The 19,253-nt window shown below is 33.8% G+C and overlaps 3 protein-coding genes across 3 annotated transcripts in view; all 3 read left to right on the forward strand.

Moving 5' to 3' along the window:
* The window catches only part of LOC114420475, a 73,471-nt gene extending 67,466 nt beyond the window's left edge, over nucleotides 1-6,005 (forward strand). Inside the window, exons 2-4 of the mRNA XM_028386362.1 lie at nucleotides 5,379-5,507; nucleotides 5,592-5,671; nucleotides 5,771-6,005. Coding sequence (XP_028242163.1) covers nucleotides 5,379-5,507; nucleotides 5,592-5,671; nucleotides 5,771-6,005 — 444 coding nt within the window. The remainder of the gene's footprint in view (nucleotides 1-5,378; nucleotides 5,508-5,591; nucleotides 5,672-5,770) is intronic.
* A 7,470-nt stretch (nucleotides 6,006-13,475) lies between these two features.
* On the forward strand, nucleotides 13,476-13,994 carry LOC114420476. Its single transcript, XM_028386363.1, has one exon. The coding sequence runs from the start codon at nucleotides 13,476-13,478 to the stop codon at nucleotides 13,992-13,994; it is 519 nt and encodes a 172-aa protein (XP_028242164.1).
* An 80-nt stretch (nucleotides 13,995-14,074) lies between these two features.
* LOC114420478 lies at nucleotides 14,075-15,184 on the forward strand. Its single transcript, XM_028386364.1, has 2 exons — nucleotides 14,075-14,822; nucleotides 14,907-15,184. Exons 1-2 carry the CDS (start codon nucleotides 14,075-14,077, stop codon nucleotides 15,182-15,184), a joined length of 1,026 nt encoding a protein of 341 aa, XP_028242165.1.
* The last annotated feature ends 4,069 nt before the right edge of the window (nucleotides 15,185-19,253 follow it).

Genomic DNA, 19,253 nt, shown 5'->3' on the forward strand with positions numbered 1-19,253 from the left:
GTTAAAATATTAAATATTAATAATCTTTTAATCATGTAATTGATTATTTTCTTTTTATAAGTTTTGTATAGAGTTATTTTGATTTAACCAATAATATTATTTCAGTGAGTTCTCAGTATCTAATTACATTGTTAGATAAAGACTTTTTTATGCATAATAATCTTATCCAATTTAAATATGATTGTCTCTGTTAGAATTTGTGATCTAAGTTCCTTTGTTCCACATTGTTTGGTTTGTAAAAACTTGTGTCTCATTAGTGTTATATATAGAGACATCTTGTAAGCTTTTATATGTGCAAGTAATAAAAAAATTCTCTTAGTGTAGCCATAAACATAGACACATACATTGTGTGCTGAACCATGTTAAACTTTGTGTTTTCTCTCTTCTCCTTATTCCTTTCTCTTCTTATTGTTCTATACTAACAACTGGTATCAAGAGCCTTAAGGTTTTGGATTAGAGTATAGTGTCAAACTTCCTTATATGGTGGCTCGTGGTCCACAGGTGTATCCCTCGAATCTCTCCAACAATTGGTATCAGAGCCGATGGTTCGACTTGGTGACCGACCCAGATGAGTAAGATAACGGCACAACATGTCCCGCAGATGGAGTGGTGGTGCATGTACCGCAGGTGGCCATAATGACTATACTCGTGGATGATAAAGACTTCCGCTCAAGGGGGAGACTACCATGTGGAAGAGACTCACACTTAAGGGGGAGATGTGTTGGGTTACAAGTGTGAGGTGAAATCTCACATCAGGTAGAAGTGGAAAGGGTGAGCACCATATAAGTGAGGAGAAAACCCATAAACCTGATCCTTAAGGTTTTGGGTTAGAGTGTGGTGTCAGGTCTCCTTATGTGGTGACTCGTGGTCCACAAGTGTACCCCTCGAATCTCCCTAACAATTGGTATTAGAGTCGATGATTCGACTTGGTGACCGGCTCAGACGAGTAAGATGACGATGCAGCGTGTCGGCCATAATGACTATACTCATGGATGATAATGACTTCCGCTCAAGGGGGAGGCTACCATGTGAAACAGACTCACACTTGAGGGGTTACAAGTGTGAGGTGAAGTCTCACATCGGGTAGAAGTGGAAAGGTTGATCACCATATAAGTGAGGAGTAAGCCCATAAACCCGAGCCTTAAAATTTTGGGTTAGAGCCTGGTGTCAGACTTTCTTATGTGGTGTCTCGTGGTTCATAGGTGTACTCCTCGAATCTCCCTAACAATCTCTAATAAAAGAAACATATGATTTATATAAAAAAAATCTCACTTAGTCCTTTTATACTTTTCAAATGCAATTGGAACATTTAAAACAACAAGATATTAAAGCATGTATTAAAGTAAGTAATGTATAAAATTAAAATGTCGGAAACTATTAAGACAAGAAATAAAACTAGCTTTCACCATTTTAAAGCAAGTATTTATAGTTTTATTTAATAGTTTCTTCCCAATATTTTTAAAGGCTACAAGTATTTTTGGTGAGAGTCAATTCTGTTTGAATCCAATAAAATAAGTATACGTGATAAAAAAAATTCTTCAAATATTTAACAGGTTTATAATGCAATTCCTGCTTTAAAAAGGTGAAAACTAATTTTATTCTAGGCAGTAAATGAGAACTCATTCAACAAAAAGTCGTTGGTAATTCTAATAAAATCCATAAATTAGTGGAATAAAAAACAGATGTAGTGTATGTTTGACTTCATGTTGAAGCCATTAAATGCAAATAGGGATGGGAATAGGCTAGAGCAGGCCAGGCTTTGAAAGGCCTGAGCCTAGCCTACTATGAATCTTTGAGGCCTGAGCCTGACCTATAGCCTATCAAAGGCTTTTATTTTGGCTCGGCCTGGCCTTTTTAAAAGTCTGGTCTGGCCTGAGCCTTTTTAAAAGCCTATTTATTGTGAAGAAAAAGGAAAGTCAATCAAAATAATGAGAAATATAATAGGGCACATGACTCACACCTAAATTGTAATTAAAGTCCTTGATTATAGGAATAGAAGTTATGGAGCAGTAATGTGTAATCAAAGTCTGATAGTTTCAAAAAAAATTAATTGTATCCAAAAAATAATATTATATATTGGTACTCAAAAAGTAATATATATATATATATAGGTCGACCTATTAGGCTTATAAGGCTTTTTAATAAGCCTAAGCCTGGTCTATTTAATTTAATAGACTTTTAAAAAAGTCTGAGCCTAACCTTTTAATTAAATAGATCGGTTCAGGTCAGACTTTATATAGGTCAGGTCGTAGGTCCTTGTAGGCTGGCCTGACCTATTCCCACTCCCGAATACAAATGAGTTCTTTCAAAAATTAATGTGAAAAAGTCGATCGATTTTTTCTTAAAACACGACAAATCCAAACATACCGATAACTTTTACCCAAAAGAAAACCTCACTTCTTTTTAAATGACAAAAAGTGTCGACCTTAATCTAAATTCCTCATTTCTAGCTCAATTAGCTAATGAAAGAAAGATTCAGAATTAATTAATTTGAATAAATTTCTTAACAACCACTCATAGAAAAGAATAAATTAATGAGATAAAATGAATTATTTTTTATATAAATTAAAATTAATTTATGCTCCTTAATATTTTCAGAAATTCTATTATCTAACTTCTCTCTGAAAACCTATGAACTTAATGGTGCTTGACATTTCCCCCTTAAAAATATATAGGCTTTATAAGTGAAAATTAATCTCTCACAAGTAAGAAGCTAATCTAAACTGGGTCTTAATTTTATTAAAACAAAATGTCATATACTGAGAGATTTTATATCATGACGAAAATTTGCAACAAAAGTACAGTTTGCAAGTGAATAAATAAATTGTTTTGCTTGATAACTTATCAGTGCTCAATCAATAAAAAAAAATATCAGTGTATCACAACATTTTTTTTAACTTTTTTATTCAAATTACTTGTTTTTGCCAGGTTATCCATATTACTAGCTGAACAACAATTTCAAAAGAATTACGGGAGATGCCCTTTTATTTAAGGCCTAAGTTGTAAAAGTTATGGCCCAAATATTGCAGTGGCCCTTATTGATTTCATTGTGGATGTTGCTTCCGGCTCCCGCATAGAAAGGCTGAAACATCCGATTGGACAAAAATGCCCCCACAACCCTAGTAAAAGGAAAGTGCAGGAAGTAAGAGCTTTTCATTAAGCTTGATACGGCCCATATATGACCCATACTAACTGGCCACAACATCACATCACATGATACAATTATCAGCGACTAATGTCAATATTCGTTATTAATCATTTCTACCTTTTTAGTCTGTGGTTGTGGGATTAGTCTCCTCTACTGAGAAGAAGGACATCTATAAAGCTTAGGAGTAGTGGTTCTATACAATGAGAACTCATCCTTGTCTACACCAAACTTCCAGTAAATGCTGCCATCATCACAATTTCTAAATTCCTTCACAATGGATGTTGTTTATTCACTTTGTTTGGTTCAACAATTAAAGTTTATTGCTTACTTATGGGTTAAAAATAATGCATCTTAATTGGGTAACAAGAGGCGTTCACAAGTGGAATTGTGCCTCAAATAGGATTGTTTTCTATTGACATTTATGGGGACATAAAAAAAGGACACTAATAAGAAGTTTTTAAGCGTATGGATCTTATTTGAATCAGGTTTTTGCTTCACAAAAATTAGTTTCATTTTCCATTACTAAATCTATGGTGTACTAAGCACATTTTCTATGACAGTAACAAACAGACTTTTATTTAATAGGTGGATAATTTTTTTCCTTCCTTTAGTGATATACTAGCTATCCACCTGTGCGGCACAGGATTCTTACTCTGATTTTTTACATGACCCAAAAAATTGTTTTAATAAATAAAAATTTATGTTTTAGATAATTTTCATATATTAAAGAATATGATTAATACTTACATTTTAAAATGACAACACACTTTTAATTCGAACCTTGTGAAGAAAGATTGTCAGGGAAAAAATTTAAAGAACTATGAATAAAAAGTGTCTACCAACTTACCAAACTTTGTAATGATCTTTTTTTATGGTTTCAACGCTGTGTTATAAGAACCAACTGGAGATATTACATATTCATAGAGATAATAGAAAAGAAAGATTTATCATGTAGGTAGAGATATTAGTTTCATAAGCATCCAAAATGTAATATAGTAAAGATGAAAAATGTCATTACTAAAAGCTGTGTGCTATATTTGACACTATTAAGTAGCAATCATTAATTTAAATAAATGAGATTTAATGCCAGATAATAATTTATTGTCATTTAAACTTAATGCTCATAAAAAGCAATTCTTCCTTAATTTGGTTGATTTTTTTTTTTATACAAAGATGCTCAATATCGAAAATTTCTTGAGGCATCCAACATTTTTACCGAGACATTTAACAATTTTTTTAAAATGTCAAAAATACTCTTGCTATAAATAATAGATTACGTTTTTCATTTCTACTACACCTATTTTTTTTTTTCTTCATAAAATCTCACTACCTTAATATAACTTGCTTCCGTTAGTCTTTTTTTTCGAACGTTTTTTTTTTTATCTCTGTTGGTGTATGTGCATTGTTCACGAATATAATGTGAAGTTGGGTATTTTTTTTAAATTGTAAATATAATTTTTTGATTTATTTATTTAATTTGTTTTGTACTGTAATTTTTTTTAATAGTTTTAACAATTTTATAGATATTGATTTAGTGATATTATTTTATAGTGGTATAAAAAAATAAAAATAAAATTAATTTAGTAATTAGATTTGTAAAAAATGATAATATATATAAACCTTTAAAAATTGCTAAAACTAAGATTGCTAAAAAAATAATTTAGTAATTAATTGAAAATAATTTAGTAATTAGATTGGTAAAAGTAACACTAGATTGCTAAAACAATTTTTTGTATACATTTAAAATATTTACTAAAGCTGATAATTAAACAATTTTAATATTTAAGTTAATGTTGTATTTAGATGTTTATTACAGTAATTAATAGTTAAAATAATTTGGTATTTAATTGAATGATGTATTTAGATGTTTATTACAATGATTGAAAATTAAATAAATATGATATTTTAAGTGAATGATTTATTTAGATGTTTATTACAACAATTGATAATTAAATAAATTTAGTATTTTATTGAATGATGTATTTATTAGAATTTATATGATATTTATTAGTCATTTGTTAAATTATAATATTATTTTTTATTTGTTATAGTTAAATATTTTAATGAAGATATGTAGTGAAAATGTATTCTATGGCTATATGATGTATGATACATTTTTTTTATAATTTTGTATAGAGCTATATTTGTGTCGATAACAAATGAGGTGATTGTATAATTTTTTTAAAATTGTTTTTTGTTTATCATTGAATTTGTTAAATGTTTTATTAAGATAGACGAAGAACAGTGGATGTATGATAGTATCATGTCTGAAGAAGTTGACATGAATGTTGAAAAAGAGGAAGATGCTGACGTGAAAGTAGAACACGTTGATTGCTCTGATGCCTTTAATACTTCTCAGGTATTTATCTAATTTGTTGTTGGTACAGTAATTATATTACATAAATGTTCATTGATCTCAAACTTTCTTTGAATTGTGTTATAGTTGTTTGCTACCCGTGATGAAGTTTTACATTGGGTTCGAGCGGTGGCTCATGAAATTAGATTTGTTGCCGTGATAATGAGGTCAGACAAAAATACTAGTTTTAGAGGAAGAGTCTCATTTCTGTTAATATCTTGCGAAAGGAGTTGTAAGTATAAGCCTAAGAAGAATGATTTTAATAGAACATGCACTGGCAATAGAAAATATGGATGCTCGTTTAAGTTGCGTGCGAAGCTAGTTTTGGGAGGAGAAAGATGGATGGTGAAGTTAATTTGTGGGACTCACAATCATGAAATGGCAAAGTCATTTGTTGGGCATTCATATGTTGGTCGACTGACTAAAGATGGGAAGATTGTTGTTGCTGATATGACGAAGTCCATGGTGAAGCCAAGAAATATTCTTTTGATGTTGAAGTAGCACAATGCTAATAGTTATACAACAATCAAACAAATTTACAATGCCATAAATGCTCACCATTCTTTCATAAGAGGGAGTAACACCACAATGCAACAGGTCATGATGCTGTTTGATCGAGATCAATATATTCACTAGCATAGGATGAAGGATGAAAATGTTGTATGTGACTTGTTCAAGAGTCATCCTGATGTAGTCAAATTAACCAATTCTTGTAATTTGGTTTTTTTATTGACAGTACCTACAAAACAAATAGGTACAAACTTCTGTTGCTTGATATTTTTGGTGTTACACCAACAAGAATGACATTCTCCATTGCTTTTGCTTACTTGGAAGGAGAACATCTTAATAATGTTGTTTGGGCTCTACAACGGTTTCGTGGTCTTTTTGTGAAAGTTGATACACTCCCTAGGTTATTGTTACCGATAAATTTTGATGAATGTAATGAAAATAGTATTCCCGAATACTACGAAATTGTTGTGTCGGTTTTACATTGACAAGCATGTGAAGGCAAAGTGTAAAACCCGGGTTGCTCAAAAGAATCCATGGGATTATGTGATGGAGGCGTGGGGGAGTTTGGTTAACTGTCCATGTGAGAGATATTTCGATAAGTACCTTAAAAACTTTGAAATGGCTTGCTCTCTACGGCCTATGTCTATGGACTATGTGTGCCAAACATGAGTGATTCCGTACAAAGAAAAAAGTTGTGAAAGCATGGACTAACAAAGTGATGCATCTCGGAAACATAACTACTAACAAGTATGAATATTGTTTTTTGTTTGTGTTGATTTGTTTAAGTGTTTACTTAAATGAAAATGTTGCAGTTGTTTATACATTGTTGTATATTTCATTTGTAGGGTTGAGAGTGCTCATTGGTCATTAAAGAGACTTCTACAAAATTCCATTGGTGACATATGCAGTGTTTGGGAAGCAATAAATAACATGATGACACTTCAACACACCCAAATTAAAGCATCTTTTGAGACAAGTACGCCCATGGTTCGACATGTGTTTAAAGTTACCTAGTACAAAAAACTATTTGACATGGTATCAAGGTACGCTTTAAATGAAATTGCTGGTGAGTTTGAGTGTGTACCTTATGCAAGCAAGAACTCTTCACGTTGTGGATGTGTCATGAGGACTACCTACGGTCTTCCATGTTCATGTGAGTTGTCTAAATATGTTGTTGGCTCCATACCACTAGAGACAATCTACATTTTTTGGTGTAGACTTAGTTTCTCAGATCAAGGGTTATGTGAGACTGAGGTGACCATAACTGAGGAGATGAAAACCATATCGAAACGATTTGAGCAACTCGATATTTGCGGCAAGGTACATTTGAAGACAAAGCTTCGAGAAATTGCTTATCCAGATCTGAACTTTATGTGTCCTCCTCCAGAAAAGGTGAAGACCAAAGATGCTCCAAAAAAACCGCCGACCAAACAAAAAAAGTCAACAAAACATGATTTGTTTTATTGGGAGTATGTTGATGTGTTACACTTTGTGCAAAATAATAATTCTTCAATGAAACATAGTGCATCATCATTTGAGCAACCAATACATAGACGAAATATTCCAATGTTCGATCAATTTCATTCGTGCATCCAGGATTCTATTGAAAAAATTATTGATGTCAAAGTCGATGGTAACTGTGGTTATCATGCAATAGCAGCCTTATTAACTATTTCTTTCAATATTTTTCAAAACTAAAAAAATAAGTTATTTTAAATATTTGTTTCAATATCTTTTAAAACTAATAAAATTAAATTATTTTAAATTTTGCTTTCCATATTTTTTATAACTAACAAATTTAATATATTTTAAAATTTGGTTTCAATAATTTTTTAAAACTAACAATCTCAATATATTTTAAATTTTGGTTTCAATTATTTTTTAAATCTAACAATCTTAATTTTAATTTTGGTTTTATTATTTTTTATAACTAATTTAATATATTTTAAAATTTGATTTCAATCATTTTTTAAAACTAACAATCTTAATATATTTTAAATTTTGGTTCATGATTTTTTGAAATTTAAAATCAATTTTCGTTTAAATTTTTGTTTCATTCAATTTTTCTAAAACTAACTAAGAATTTTAAAATCTTTTAAATTTTCAATTCAATCATTTTTTAAAACTAATCAAAAAATTTAAAATTTTTTAAATTTTAGTTTCAATAACTTTTTATAACTAACAAATTTGTTATACAATTAAAATATTTTTTCAATATTTTTTATAACAAATTTAAATTATTTAAAATTTTAATTTTAATATTTTTTATAACTAACAAATTTAAATTATTTTAGATAATGATTTCAATATTTTTCATAAGTAACAAATTCAATATCTTTTAAATAGTTGTTTCAATTTTTTTTAAAAGTTAAACAAATAAAATATTACAGTATTTTATATTAATTTTTTTGTAATCTAATCTAGTATAATCTTAGTCTTTGCAATCTAATCTAATCTAAGTAGTAACCAAAATATTTTTTTTTTGTTTTTATATAAAAAAATCAATACTTAACAAGTAAATCATAAAAAATTATCAAATTACACTAACTATTACAAAACAAAATTACACTACAAAACAATTTAAAAAATAATTCACAAATATATATTTAGAATTAAAAAAAAATTCAAAAAAAAACTCATACGGATTAACAATCCGTATAGTCCATACAGATTGTTGATTTGTATGGTTCATACGGATTGGTAATCCGTATGGGTTTTTTTTCTAGAAAAATACCATTTTTTCTTTGCCAAAGCTTCACACAAAAACATCAAATCAACATCAACAACAACAAAAGCAATACAATCATTCAAACCAAGAGCAACAACAACAACGAATCAACCAAAAGAGGAACAAAGAATAAGTTACCTGGAAGAAGATGAACCACAGAGAAGAAGCTTGAACTAGGAAGAAGAACATGAACCACCAAGAAGAAGAAGAACCAGAAAGAAAAAGCAGTGTGCCAATGGAGGAAGAAGAAGCGTGAAAAAAGAAGTAGAGGAAGCATGAGAGTGACTCATATGGATGAGTCACTGTTTCTTTTTATAGTGAACAGGTGAAGGGCATTTTAGCCCTTTCACCTTGGTTGTTGGGTGTCCCAGCAAAAATGCTGGATGCCCAAAACAACTCCCCTAAACATCACTCATTGACTATCAGCCAAAAGATGATTCACGAGTTCTAAAGGAGACCCAGTCAACAAAGCCCAAGAAGATATTTCCCTCTAATCCATACATGAAGAGACATATCCAATCTCTTCTCATAAGATCCTTGACCCTCTTGATGGAAGGACCACAACTTATGATTCACCCATTTCACTAGTTGGGCTGAATCCTTAAAGCAACACCATCAACTCCACCAACAAGATATTTACCTCTAATCCATACATGAACACTTAAAATATAACATAACATTTTAAAAGGCAATCTTTCACTTAGCTTTGCGGATATATATGCAAAGAAAGCAATATATAACTAAGAGATTAACAATGAAAAGTAGTGATTCAATAATATTTCTAGAGGTTTAGACCGTAAGAGAGAGACACTTTTTGTTGAGCATGTTTGATTGCTGATTGATTATGTGAAGAGGTTTTTCTTGTGGCTTTTGTTGGGAAAAAATCATTCTCATATTTTTATTACTCAAAAATCACACAACTAAGAACAAGAGACATCTATAAACGAAATAAAAAAAAATACAAATTTATTTAACGTGGTTCAGGTCCTCATTCCTACATTCACAGCTTAACCTCAACTTGTTTGACGTGGTTCAGATTCTCATGTTTACATCCACGATCTCCTCACAACAAGTTTTTTTAGGACAAACTGAACAATATCTTAGAGATTTGAAATTACAATTTGAATTGTTTCCCAACAGCTTTGCTTACATGCCATATGTTTCCTTCTTGCAAATTCACCAAAAGACATGTCATCACCGTAAAGTAATAGAAGTTGAAGATGATATACAAATCATTTGCCTCAATACAAACCAAAAAGAGTGGATGAAGAAAAGAAAACAAAAAACAAAATCCCTTCTCCCTCCCACACACGCAATGCTTCGTAGCCTCTTAGGATACAATTATATATATATATATATATATATATATATATATATATATATATAGAGAGAGAGAGAGAGAGAGAGAGAGAGAGAGAGAGAGAGAGAAGCTTAATAAAACCTCCATCATAATTCACAATTTCACATTATTAATAGAAAAATGGAAAACACAAAGCACATTAAAACCTCTACCCTGTTAAATTGTGATTGAGCATTCTATAATGCTCTCTAATTCCTTCTTTTTTTTTGGTTGTGAGAAGGATAAGCATAAAGAGGAGGAGGTTGAAATTTTTTAGAAAAAAGGAAAAAGAAGTAAATAGAAAAGGGAATCAGATGGCAAAATAAGGATAGTGTTTTTAATGTGTAGAAGGAGAGAACAAAGCGTCACAAATTCAAAACTTTCAAAAGCTAATGAAAATCACAAAAGAGACATTGTTACTCTCCCACATTAACGGGCTCACTACTTGTTCCCTTTTTATAGAGCAAAATCCATGGAGCAAAACTAATAAGGCATGATAATTTTGAATTTTTTAAAATTAAAATCAAATTTAAATACAACACAATAGTGATAACGAATCTGACTGTTGTCAGTATGTTTTAATGGTTTCAAGACACAACGACAAAAGCCCAAAAAAACACAGAAGGAGGCATAAGTCTACAAAAATGCTTCTTGCATCAAGCATTCTTGTATATAGAATCAATAAGGTTGCAAAGATATATGTATTTCACTGGTAGAGTCAACTTGCATTAGGTTGTAAAATTAAAAATCACAACAACTTATTGACATCACTAAAAACACTATCAACCACCAACTTCATTTGTTAATGTAACAGCCGTAACTTTTAATAAATAAATAAGAAATTAATAAATTAATAAATAAGTAAAAAAATTTATAATTAGGTCATAAATTTCCACTATATAAATCAAATGTTAACCTAGAACAGCTTTTACAAAACACTTCTGTCCCTTTCTCTTCTTCTGATGCACAAGAACCCTAACAGAGCAACCGGAGGAGGAGCTCTAGAGAGCACCAGAGACGCCACAATTGCTAACGGAGAACGATTGAGGGACTACGTCGAGGTAAGGGATGAGTTATTCACGCTTGGGGATTAGAATGAACATGTATAGGGATCCCTAGAGGATCAATTTTTGGGTATTTTGGGTTGTTTCTTAACTGATTTTCCCAAATTTATGCTTGTCATGTGACTGAATTTCACTTTTTACAAATTTGATTTATTTACATATATTGCAAGTTTTGATTTCATATGAATTATTTTCTTATTTCAATGTTTTGATTTCAATTTAAATTACATAATAATGATCATATATGTAGGCACATTATATGAATTATATGAATTGCTTACCCACGTTTGCTGGATGTGTATATGACTGATTTTGAATTATATCTAATCATATAATGAAATCAGATTTTTTTAGATACATATATTACTAAATATTAACGCGTATGATTGTTTGTTGTTTATGCTATATAAGTTAGCAATTACAATTATTCTTTTTGTTTATAAATGGCTGTACAGAAATAAATAGTTGTATAATATTTATGCTTTTCATTTTAAATATGTTGTAAATATTTCCTTCATCATTGGTTGTGCAATAGTTACGTTTTCTGCTTTAAATTACGGGTTCCACTTTACAAATTTACATATATATACATATTTGTTAATTCATGTAACTGTACTATGTATGATATATATTATTACATATAAATATATTTGTACGCTTTAAGGTTAAATATATATTTCATTGATTATAATTGTGCTTACCTATTAGTTAAATTCTTACCGGTTAATTAATCGAGACTTAGAGGTACATATCATTATTTTATCCCTAAATATTTTGATTTGGTTAGTGCGTATATACTACCTGGAATTTGTATTACTAATATATTTCAGTTTAATTTATATTTTTGTTGTGTCAAGTAAATGTTACTATTGAATAATATGTGTAGGATGCATGAGATGCGATAAATTATTTTATTATGAAAATGTGATTGAGATGATGTGTAAGTGATAATCATTTGATACGTAATGGATTGTGAATTACATGACTCTAGATGTTGTATGTTTTGAGTTGTGAGCCATGAATTATGTAATCACACAACTGTAAGACCCTTTAAGGGCGACGAGTTAATGCGCGATGAGTTGTGATGGGATCCACTGTGGGAACCCGATGAGTTAATCACTTGAGGCGCATTGAGTTAAAATATTTTTTTAAAAAAAATATATACAATCAAGATTTTGAAAACAATTGAGTAGTTGTATGTATCGCATAATTCATAGGTAGAGTCTGTGTGTTCAGATGTTTTTTTTTCGGTTGGACCTGAATCAGGAGGGAGAGGCCTTGACAGACTCTTCGGAGTGCAGGCCTTGGGGGTCATCCGGTTTGAGTGCTCCTGTAAGCCTGTGCCGATCCCACATGGTTGGAGCATTCTCGCAAAACAGCGTGACCCTGACTGGTCTCCCTATGATTTCACTTAGTGAGAGTGACCTGACTTACCCATTGTGAGGCATGTCCAGTCATGTACTCCTAGGCGCCCGACGAGGTTTTTCACTGAAAAATGGTACCACATTGCATGTAGGCTTGAGTCTAGAGTATTTGTTACATAACACATGTGTTTGACTTTCATTGGGTTAATAATTGTGGTTTGACGTTATTTTCTGGAGTGGATGAACTTGAATGGATGTGCATAATACGTGTGATTTTGTGAAATGGTGTTAATTATATAAATTCAGGTGTAAGTATTATATGTTTCACATGCTCTAATATTTTATTATATATGAATGTGATAACTCATTCCCGGTGTGTGTTTGTGTTTGGGCTGATTGCCATTTGTTCAGGTGAGCCATCATATGATGAATTCCATGTTAGAGCCGGAGAGACTTAATCTGTGATAGAGACATGTTTTGATAAGTGTGACATTGGGGCATAGGAATTACTTTGCATGCTATATTTTCCGTAAAAGATATATTTGTGTTATGTTTTCTGTTTTAGTTTTTTTTTATTATTATTCATTCAGTATAAACGGCCTTGTTTTGAGCCGGGATAACTTTGTTGTTTTTAGTCGAACAATTTCTACTATGTTTTCATTAAGTGAATGTGAACCCTTTTATCCTTTTGAATTGATTTAATTTAAATGTGTTTTAAAAAAAATCCCGCATGATTTTATTTCCTTGTATTCGTTATTTGTGAGGGTAGAGGGTGTCACATTTAGTGGTATCAGAGCAGGTCGAACCTTTCGGTCATGTGTGTTATGAGCTTTCTGTGTTTCCTTGTGTACTCTGATGCATTGTGTTTGTTTTGTTTGATTAGAAGTGTACTCTATTGTGTTGGTATATTTTTTTTCTTCTTTTTTCTTTTTTCAAAGTTTTGTTACTTGCATGACATAGGGAGTAATGGCTGGGAGAAATGAACGAGAACAACTCCTTACCGAGGCCTTGAACAACTTGGCGCAAGTTATGGCCAATCAGGGAGGTAGTGGAGGAGTGACTATGTACCATGGTTTAGATCGTTTTCAGAGGAACAACCCACCTACCTTCAAAGGGGGTTATGATCCTGAGGGTGCTGAGGCTTGGCTGAGGGAGATTGAGAAGATCTTCCGGGTGATGGAATGTCAGGACCATCAGAAGGTGTTGTTTGCTACTCACATGCTAGCAGATGAGGCAGAGTATTGGTGGGAGAACACTCACCCACGTTTGGAGGGAGCAGGTGGTGCTGTTGTCCTATGGGGGACCTTTAGACAAACTTTTCTGGAGAAGTATTTTCCAGAAGATGTGAAGAATAGAAAGGAGATGGAGTTCCTTGAGCTTAAACAAGGGAGTATGACGGTGGCAGAGTATACAGTGAATTTTGAGAACCTTGTAAGGAATTTTCCTCATTATCAGGGGAAGCTGGGGAGAGGTCCAAATACGTGAAATTTGTCAATGGCCTTCGACCAGAAGTAAAGATGATGGTAAATTATCACGACATTCACAACTTTGCACAGTTGACCAACATGTGTAGAATCTTTGATGAAGATCAGCGGGAGAAGGCTGCTTTTTACAGGAATGCCAATGCTAGTCATGGGAAAGAGAAGAAGTCTGTGACTCACAGTCGTGCTAAGCCATATTCTGCCCCTCCCGGGAAATATGGAAACCATTCTAGGGGACAAAGGACCAGTGAAGGACATCACCTAGCTGGTGGGAGTTCTCAGCCAGTTAACAGAGTGTCTCAGCCTGCTAGTAGAGGTAATGGTGGTGCTCCTGCTACGCCAACCCGGTGTGCTAAGTGTGGTAGGATGGGTCATTTTGCTCGTGAGTGCCCAGATAATGATGTGACTTGTTTCAACTACCGGGGTAAGGGCCACCTCAGTACCAATTGCCCACATGCGAGGAGGGAGAAGATGAGTGGAAGTCTGAATAACCAGAACGGACGACCAAAGACCACAGGGAGAGTGTTTGCTCTTAGTGGTGCTGATGCCGCACAGTCTGATGATCTCATTCAAGGTATGTGTTTCATAAGTCAAGTTCCCTTGGTTGTATTGTATGATTCAGGTGTGACCCATTCATTTATTTCTCGTGTCAGTGTTGAAAAACTTGCCTTGCCTGTGTCTTCCTTGAAATTTGACTTGATTGTGAATACACCTGCTAGTGGGTCTGTTTTAACTTCTGATGTGTGTTTGCAAAGTCCTGTCTTAATTTCTAATAGACAATTTCTTATTGACTTAGTTGTTTTACCTTTGAGTCAGATTGATGTTATTCTTGGTATGGATTGGTTATCTTCCAATCATGTCTTATTAAATTGCTTTGAGAAATCTGTTGTCTTTCCTGAGTCTGGTGTGAGTGAAGGTGATATATTTTTGTCTGCTAACCAAGTTGAGGCATCTTTAAGGGAGGATGCACAGGTATACATGATCTTAGCTAGTATGAGTGTTGAGACCAAAACCCCTGTGAGTGATATACCATTGGTGAGAGAGTTTCCAGAGGTGTTTGAGGAGGTGTCAAGATTACCACCTGAGAGAGAGGTCGAGTTCTCGATAGACCTAGTGCCCGGTACTGGACCCATATCCATAGCACCTCATAGGATGTCTCCTGTAGAGTTGAGTGAACTTAAGAAACAATTATAGGAACTCTTAGAGAAACAATTTGTGAGGCCTAGTGTGTCACCTTGGGGAGCACCAGTGTTGTTAGTTAAGAAGAAGGATGGGACTATGAGGCTATGTGTAGATTATCGTCAGTTGAATAAGGTAACGATTAAGAATAGGTACCCTTTGCTTAGGATAGATGACCTGATGGACCAATTAGTAGGGGCTTGTGTGTTCAGTAAGATAGATCTTAGGTCAGGTTACCACCAGATTAGAGTGAAGCCTGAAGATGTTCTGAAGACTGCCTTTAGGACCCGTTACGGTCATTATAAGTACTTGGTTATGCCTTTTGGTGTGACCAACGCCCCTGGTGTGTTCATGGATTATATGAATAGGATCTTTCACCCCTACCTAGATAGTTTTGTAGTGGTCTTCATAGATGATATCTTGGTGTATTCTAAGACTAGAGAGGAACATGAGGAGCATTTGAGAGTTGTGTTGCAAACTCTTAAAGACAATAGACTGTATGCTAAGTTGTCCAAGTGTGATTTTTGGCTAGAGGAGGTGAGCTTCTTAGGGCACGTTATATCTAAGGGAGGGATAGCAGTAGATCCTTCCAAGGTAGAGGCGGTGATGAGTTGGGAGAGTCCTAAGTCAGTGTTTAAGATTAGGAGCTTTCTTGGCTTAGCAGGATACTACCGTAGATTCATAGAGGGTTTTTCTAAGCTAGCCTTACCTTTGACTAAGCTTACTCGTAAGGGTCAAGTTTTTGTGTGGGATGCCCAGCGTGAGAGTGGTTTCCATACCTTTAAGGAAAGGTTAACCACTGCACCAGTTTTAGTGTTACTTGACCAGAGTGAACCTTTTGTGGTGTACTGTGATGCGTCCAAGATGGGTTTGGGTGGAGTGCTTATGCAACGGGGACAGGTTTGGAGGCATTACCTTTATGGATCTAAATTTGAGGTGTTTAGTGACCATAAGAACCTTAGATATTTGTTTGATCAAAAAGAGCTTAACATGAGGTAGAGGAGATGGTTAAAGTTCCTTAAGGATTACGATTTTGAGCTTAGCTATCACCCAGGTAAAGCCAATGTAGTAGCTGATGCCTTAAGTAGAAAATCCCTTCAAATGTCTGCTTTGATGGTTAGAGAGTTGGATCTCTTAGAGCAATTTAGAGACATGAGTTTGGCATGTGAGATCACCGCTAGTAGCATTAAGTTGGGTATGTTGAGAGTCACCAACGAACTCTTGAGCGAGATCCGTGAGGGTCAGAAGTCTGACCCATTCTTGTCAGCTCAGTTAGAGTCCATAGTCGTAGGGAGAGAGAGTAGTTTTAGAGTGGGAACTGATGGAGTTTTGAGGTTTCAGGATAAGGTGTGTGTTCCTAGTGTACCCAAGCTTAGAAGAACGATCTTGGAAGAGGGCCATAGAAGTAGTTTGAGTATCCACCCGGGAGCGACTAAGATGTACCAGGACCTTAGGCAGATGTTTTGGTGGCCGAGTATGAAGAAAGAAGTTAATGAGTTTGTCCTTGCATGCCTAGTGTGTCAGAAAGCTAAGATAGAACACCAGAAGCCTTCAGGGAAGTTGCAACCTTTAGAGATACCTGAGTGGAAGTGGGATAGCATCTCCATGGATTTCGTGGTGGGGTTACCTAGAACCCCCAAAGGTTTAGATTCCATTTGGGTTATTGTAGACAGGTTGACCAAATCTGCTCACTTCATCCCAATAAACATCAGATATTCTTTAGAGAGGTTGACTAGTTTGTACGTCAGTGAGATAGTTAGATTACACGGTGTTCCTTCTAGCATAGTCTTTGATAGAGATCCCAGATTTACCTCTAAATTTTGGGAGAGTCTTCATAAAGCCTTGGGGACCAAGCTTAGGTTGAGTTCTGCTTACCACCCACAGACTGACGGTCAAATCGAGTGCACCATCCAATCCTTAGAGGACCTCTTGAGAGCCTGTGTGTTAGAACAAAGGGGTAGTTGGGATAGTTTCTTACCCTTGATAGAGTTTACATACAACAATAGTTTTCACTCCAGTATAGGTATGTCGCCTTACGAGGCATTGTATGGTAGAAGATGTAGGACACCTCTATGTTGGGTAGATTCCAGTGAGAGCATTGCCTTAGGACCTAAGGTAGTTCAGCAAACCACCGAAAAGGTCAAGTTGATCCAAGAAAGGATGAGAGCAGCCCAAAGTATGCAGAAGAGCTACTATGATAAGAGAAGAAAGGATCTTGAATTTGCTATAGGTGATCATGTATTTCTGAGAGTCACTCCATGGACTGGGGTTGGTAGAGCGTTGAAGTCCCGTAAGCTCACACCTAGATTCATTGGTCCCTTTGAAATCCTAAAGCGTGTCGGCCCAGTTGCGTATCAGGTGGCTTTGCCACCATCTCTCTCAAATCTCCATAGTGTCTTCCATATCTCTCAACTCAGAAAATATGTCCATGATCCGTCGCATGTGATCGAGTTGGACAATGTCCAAGTGAAAGAGAACTTGACATATGAAACACAACCATTGAGGATCGACGATCGTATGGTTAAGCAGCTAAGGGGGAAAGAGATCCCCTTGGTCAAAGTAGTATGGGGAAGTGCTTCGGGCGAGGATGCCACCTGGGAACTAGAGGGTCAGATGCGTGATGCATATCCTACCTTATTCGATACCGGTAAGTTTTGGGGACAAAACTTTTTTTTAGGGGGGTGGAATTGTAACAGCCGCAACTTTTAATAAATAAATAAGAAATTAATAAATAAATAAATAAATAAATAAGTAAAAAAATATATAATTAGGTCATAAATTTCCACTATATAAATCAAATGTTAACCTAGAACAGCTTTTACAAAACACTTCTGTCCCTTTCTCTTCTTCTGACGCACAAGAACCCTAATAAAGCAATCGGAGGAGGAGCTCTAGAGAGCACCAGAGACGCCACAATTGCTAACGGAGAACGATTGAGGGACTACGTTGAGGTAAGGGATGAGTTATTCACGCTTGGGGATTAGAATGAACATGTATAGGGATCCCTAGAGGATCAATTTTTGGGTATTTTGGGTTGTTTCTTAACTGATTTTCCCAAATTTATGCTTGTCATGCGACTGAATTTCACTTTTTACAACTTTGATTTATTTACATATATTGCAAGTTTTGATTTCATATGAATTATTTTCTTGTTTCAATGTTTTGATTTCAATTTAAATTACATAATAATGATCATATATGTAGGCACATTATATGAATTATATGAATTGCTTACCCACGTTTGTTGGATGCGTATATGACTGATTTTGAATTATATCTAATCATATAATGAAATCAGATTTTTTTAGATACATATATTACTAAATATTAACGCGTATAATTGTTTGTTGTTTGGCGCTTGTAACATACGTACTGGGCTTTGTTGAAATATATATATTTTTTTGCTTGCAATTCACTTCACGTTGGTTTTATGGCTTTGTTGAAATATATATATTTTTGAATTGATTTAATATAAATGTGTTTTAAAAAAAAATTCCGCATGATTTTATTTCCTTGTATTCGTTATTTGTGAAGGTAGAGGGTGTCACAGTTACAACAATAAACCAATCATAGTTCAGGTGTGGTAGTCCTTGATGGAATATGGTTTGGTCAAAAGGCCACAACAGGAACGACACTGTTATATAAATAGTAAAATAAGTTTTGTATGTTACCATTGGTTGTTAAATTATAGATAGATTAGAAAGAGAAACAAAAGCATCTAGCTACAAATTTTGATCATAATACTTTGCATAAATAAAATCTATGATACAAGAATATGGAATGAAAATTATGTAAAAAATCCAGAAGGTATGATGCATATTTGTGCCTGGACTCGAGAAAGCATTTGCCATTATTACTTCTCTAACTAGCATTAGGAATATGTCACTATTGATGCAAATGAAACTATTGATGAAAATATTTAAGATGTGACTAGAGAAATAAGTTCATCTGCAAATAGTCGCTAGAGTAACACTCGAGTTAGTGACGAGAATTCTAGGACTTGTAGTCTCTCCAAATTTATTGATCATCTTCGCAACTCATGTAAATAATGATGAGGTAATCTTTTTTGTAATGATTGGTTATA

Source organism: Glycine soja, chromosome 7 (genome assembly GCF_004193775.1).
Source record: "Glycine soja cultivar W05 chromosome 7, ASM419377v2, whole genome shotgun sequence".
Lineage (NCBI taxonomy): Eukaryota > Viridiplantae > Streptophyta > Magnoliopsida > Fabales > Fabaceae > Glycine > Glycine soja.

Coding starts and splice junctions, on each gene's coding strand:
- LOC114420478 (XM_028386364.1), top strand. CDS start 14,075: ATGTGTAGAATCTTTGATGAAGATCAGCGGGAGAAGGCTGCTTTTTAC. Junction 14,823..14,906: donor TCAGATTGATGTTATTCTTG/GTATGGATTGGT, acceptor GTGTGAGTGAAG/GTGATATATTTTTGTCTGCT.
- LOC114420476 (XM_028386363.1), top strand. CDS start 13,476: ATGGCTGGGAGAAATGAACGAGAACAACTCCTTACCGAGGCCTTGAAC.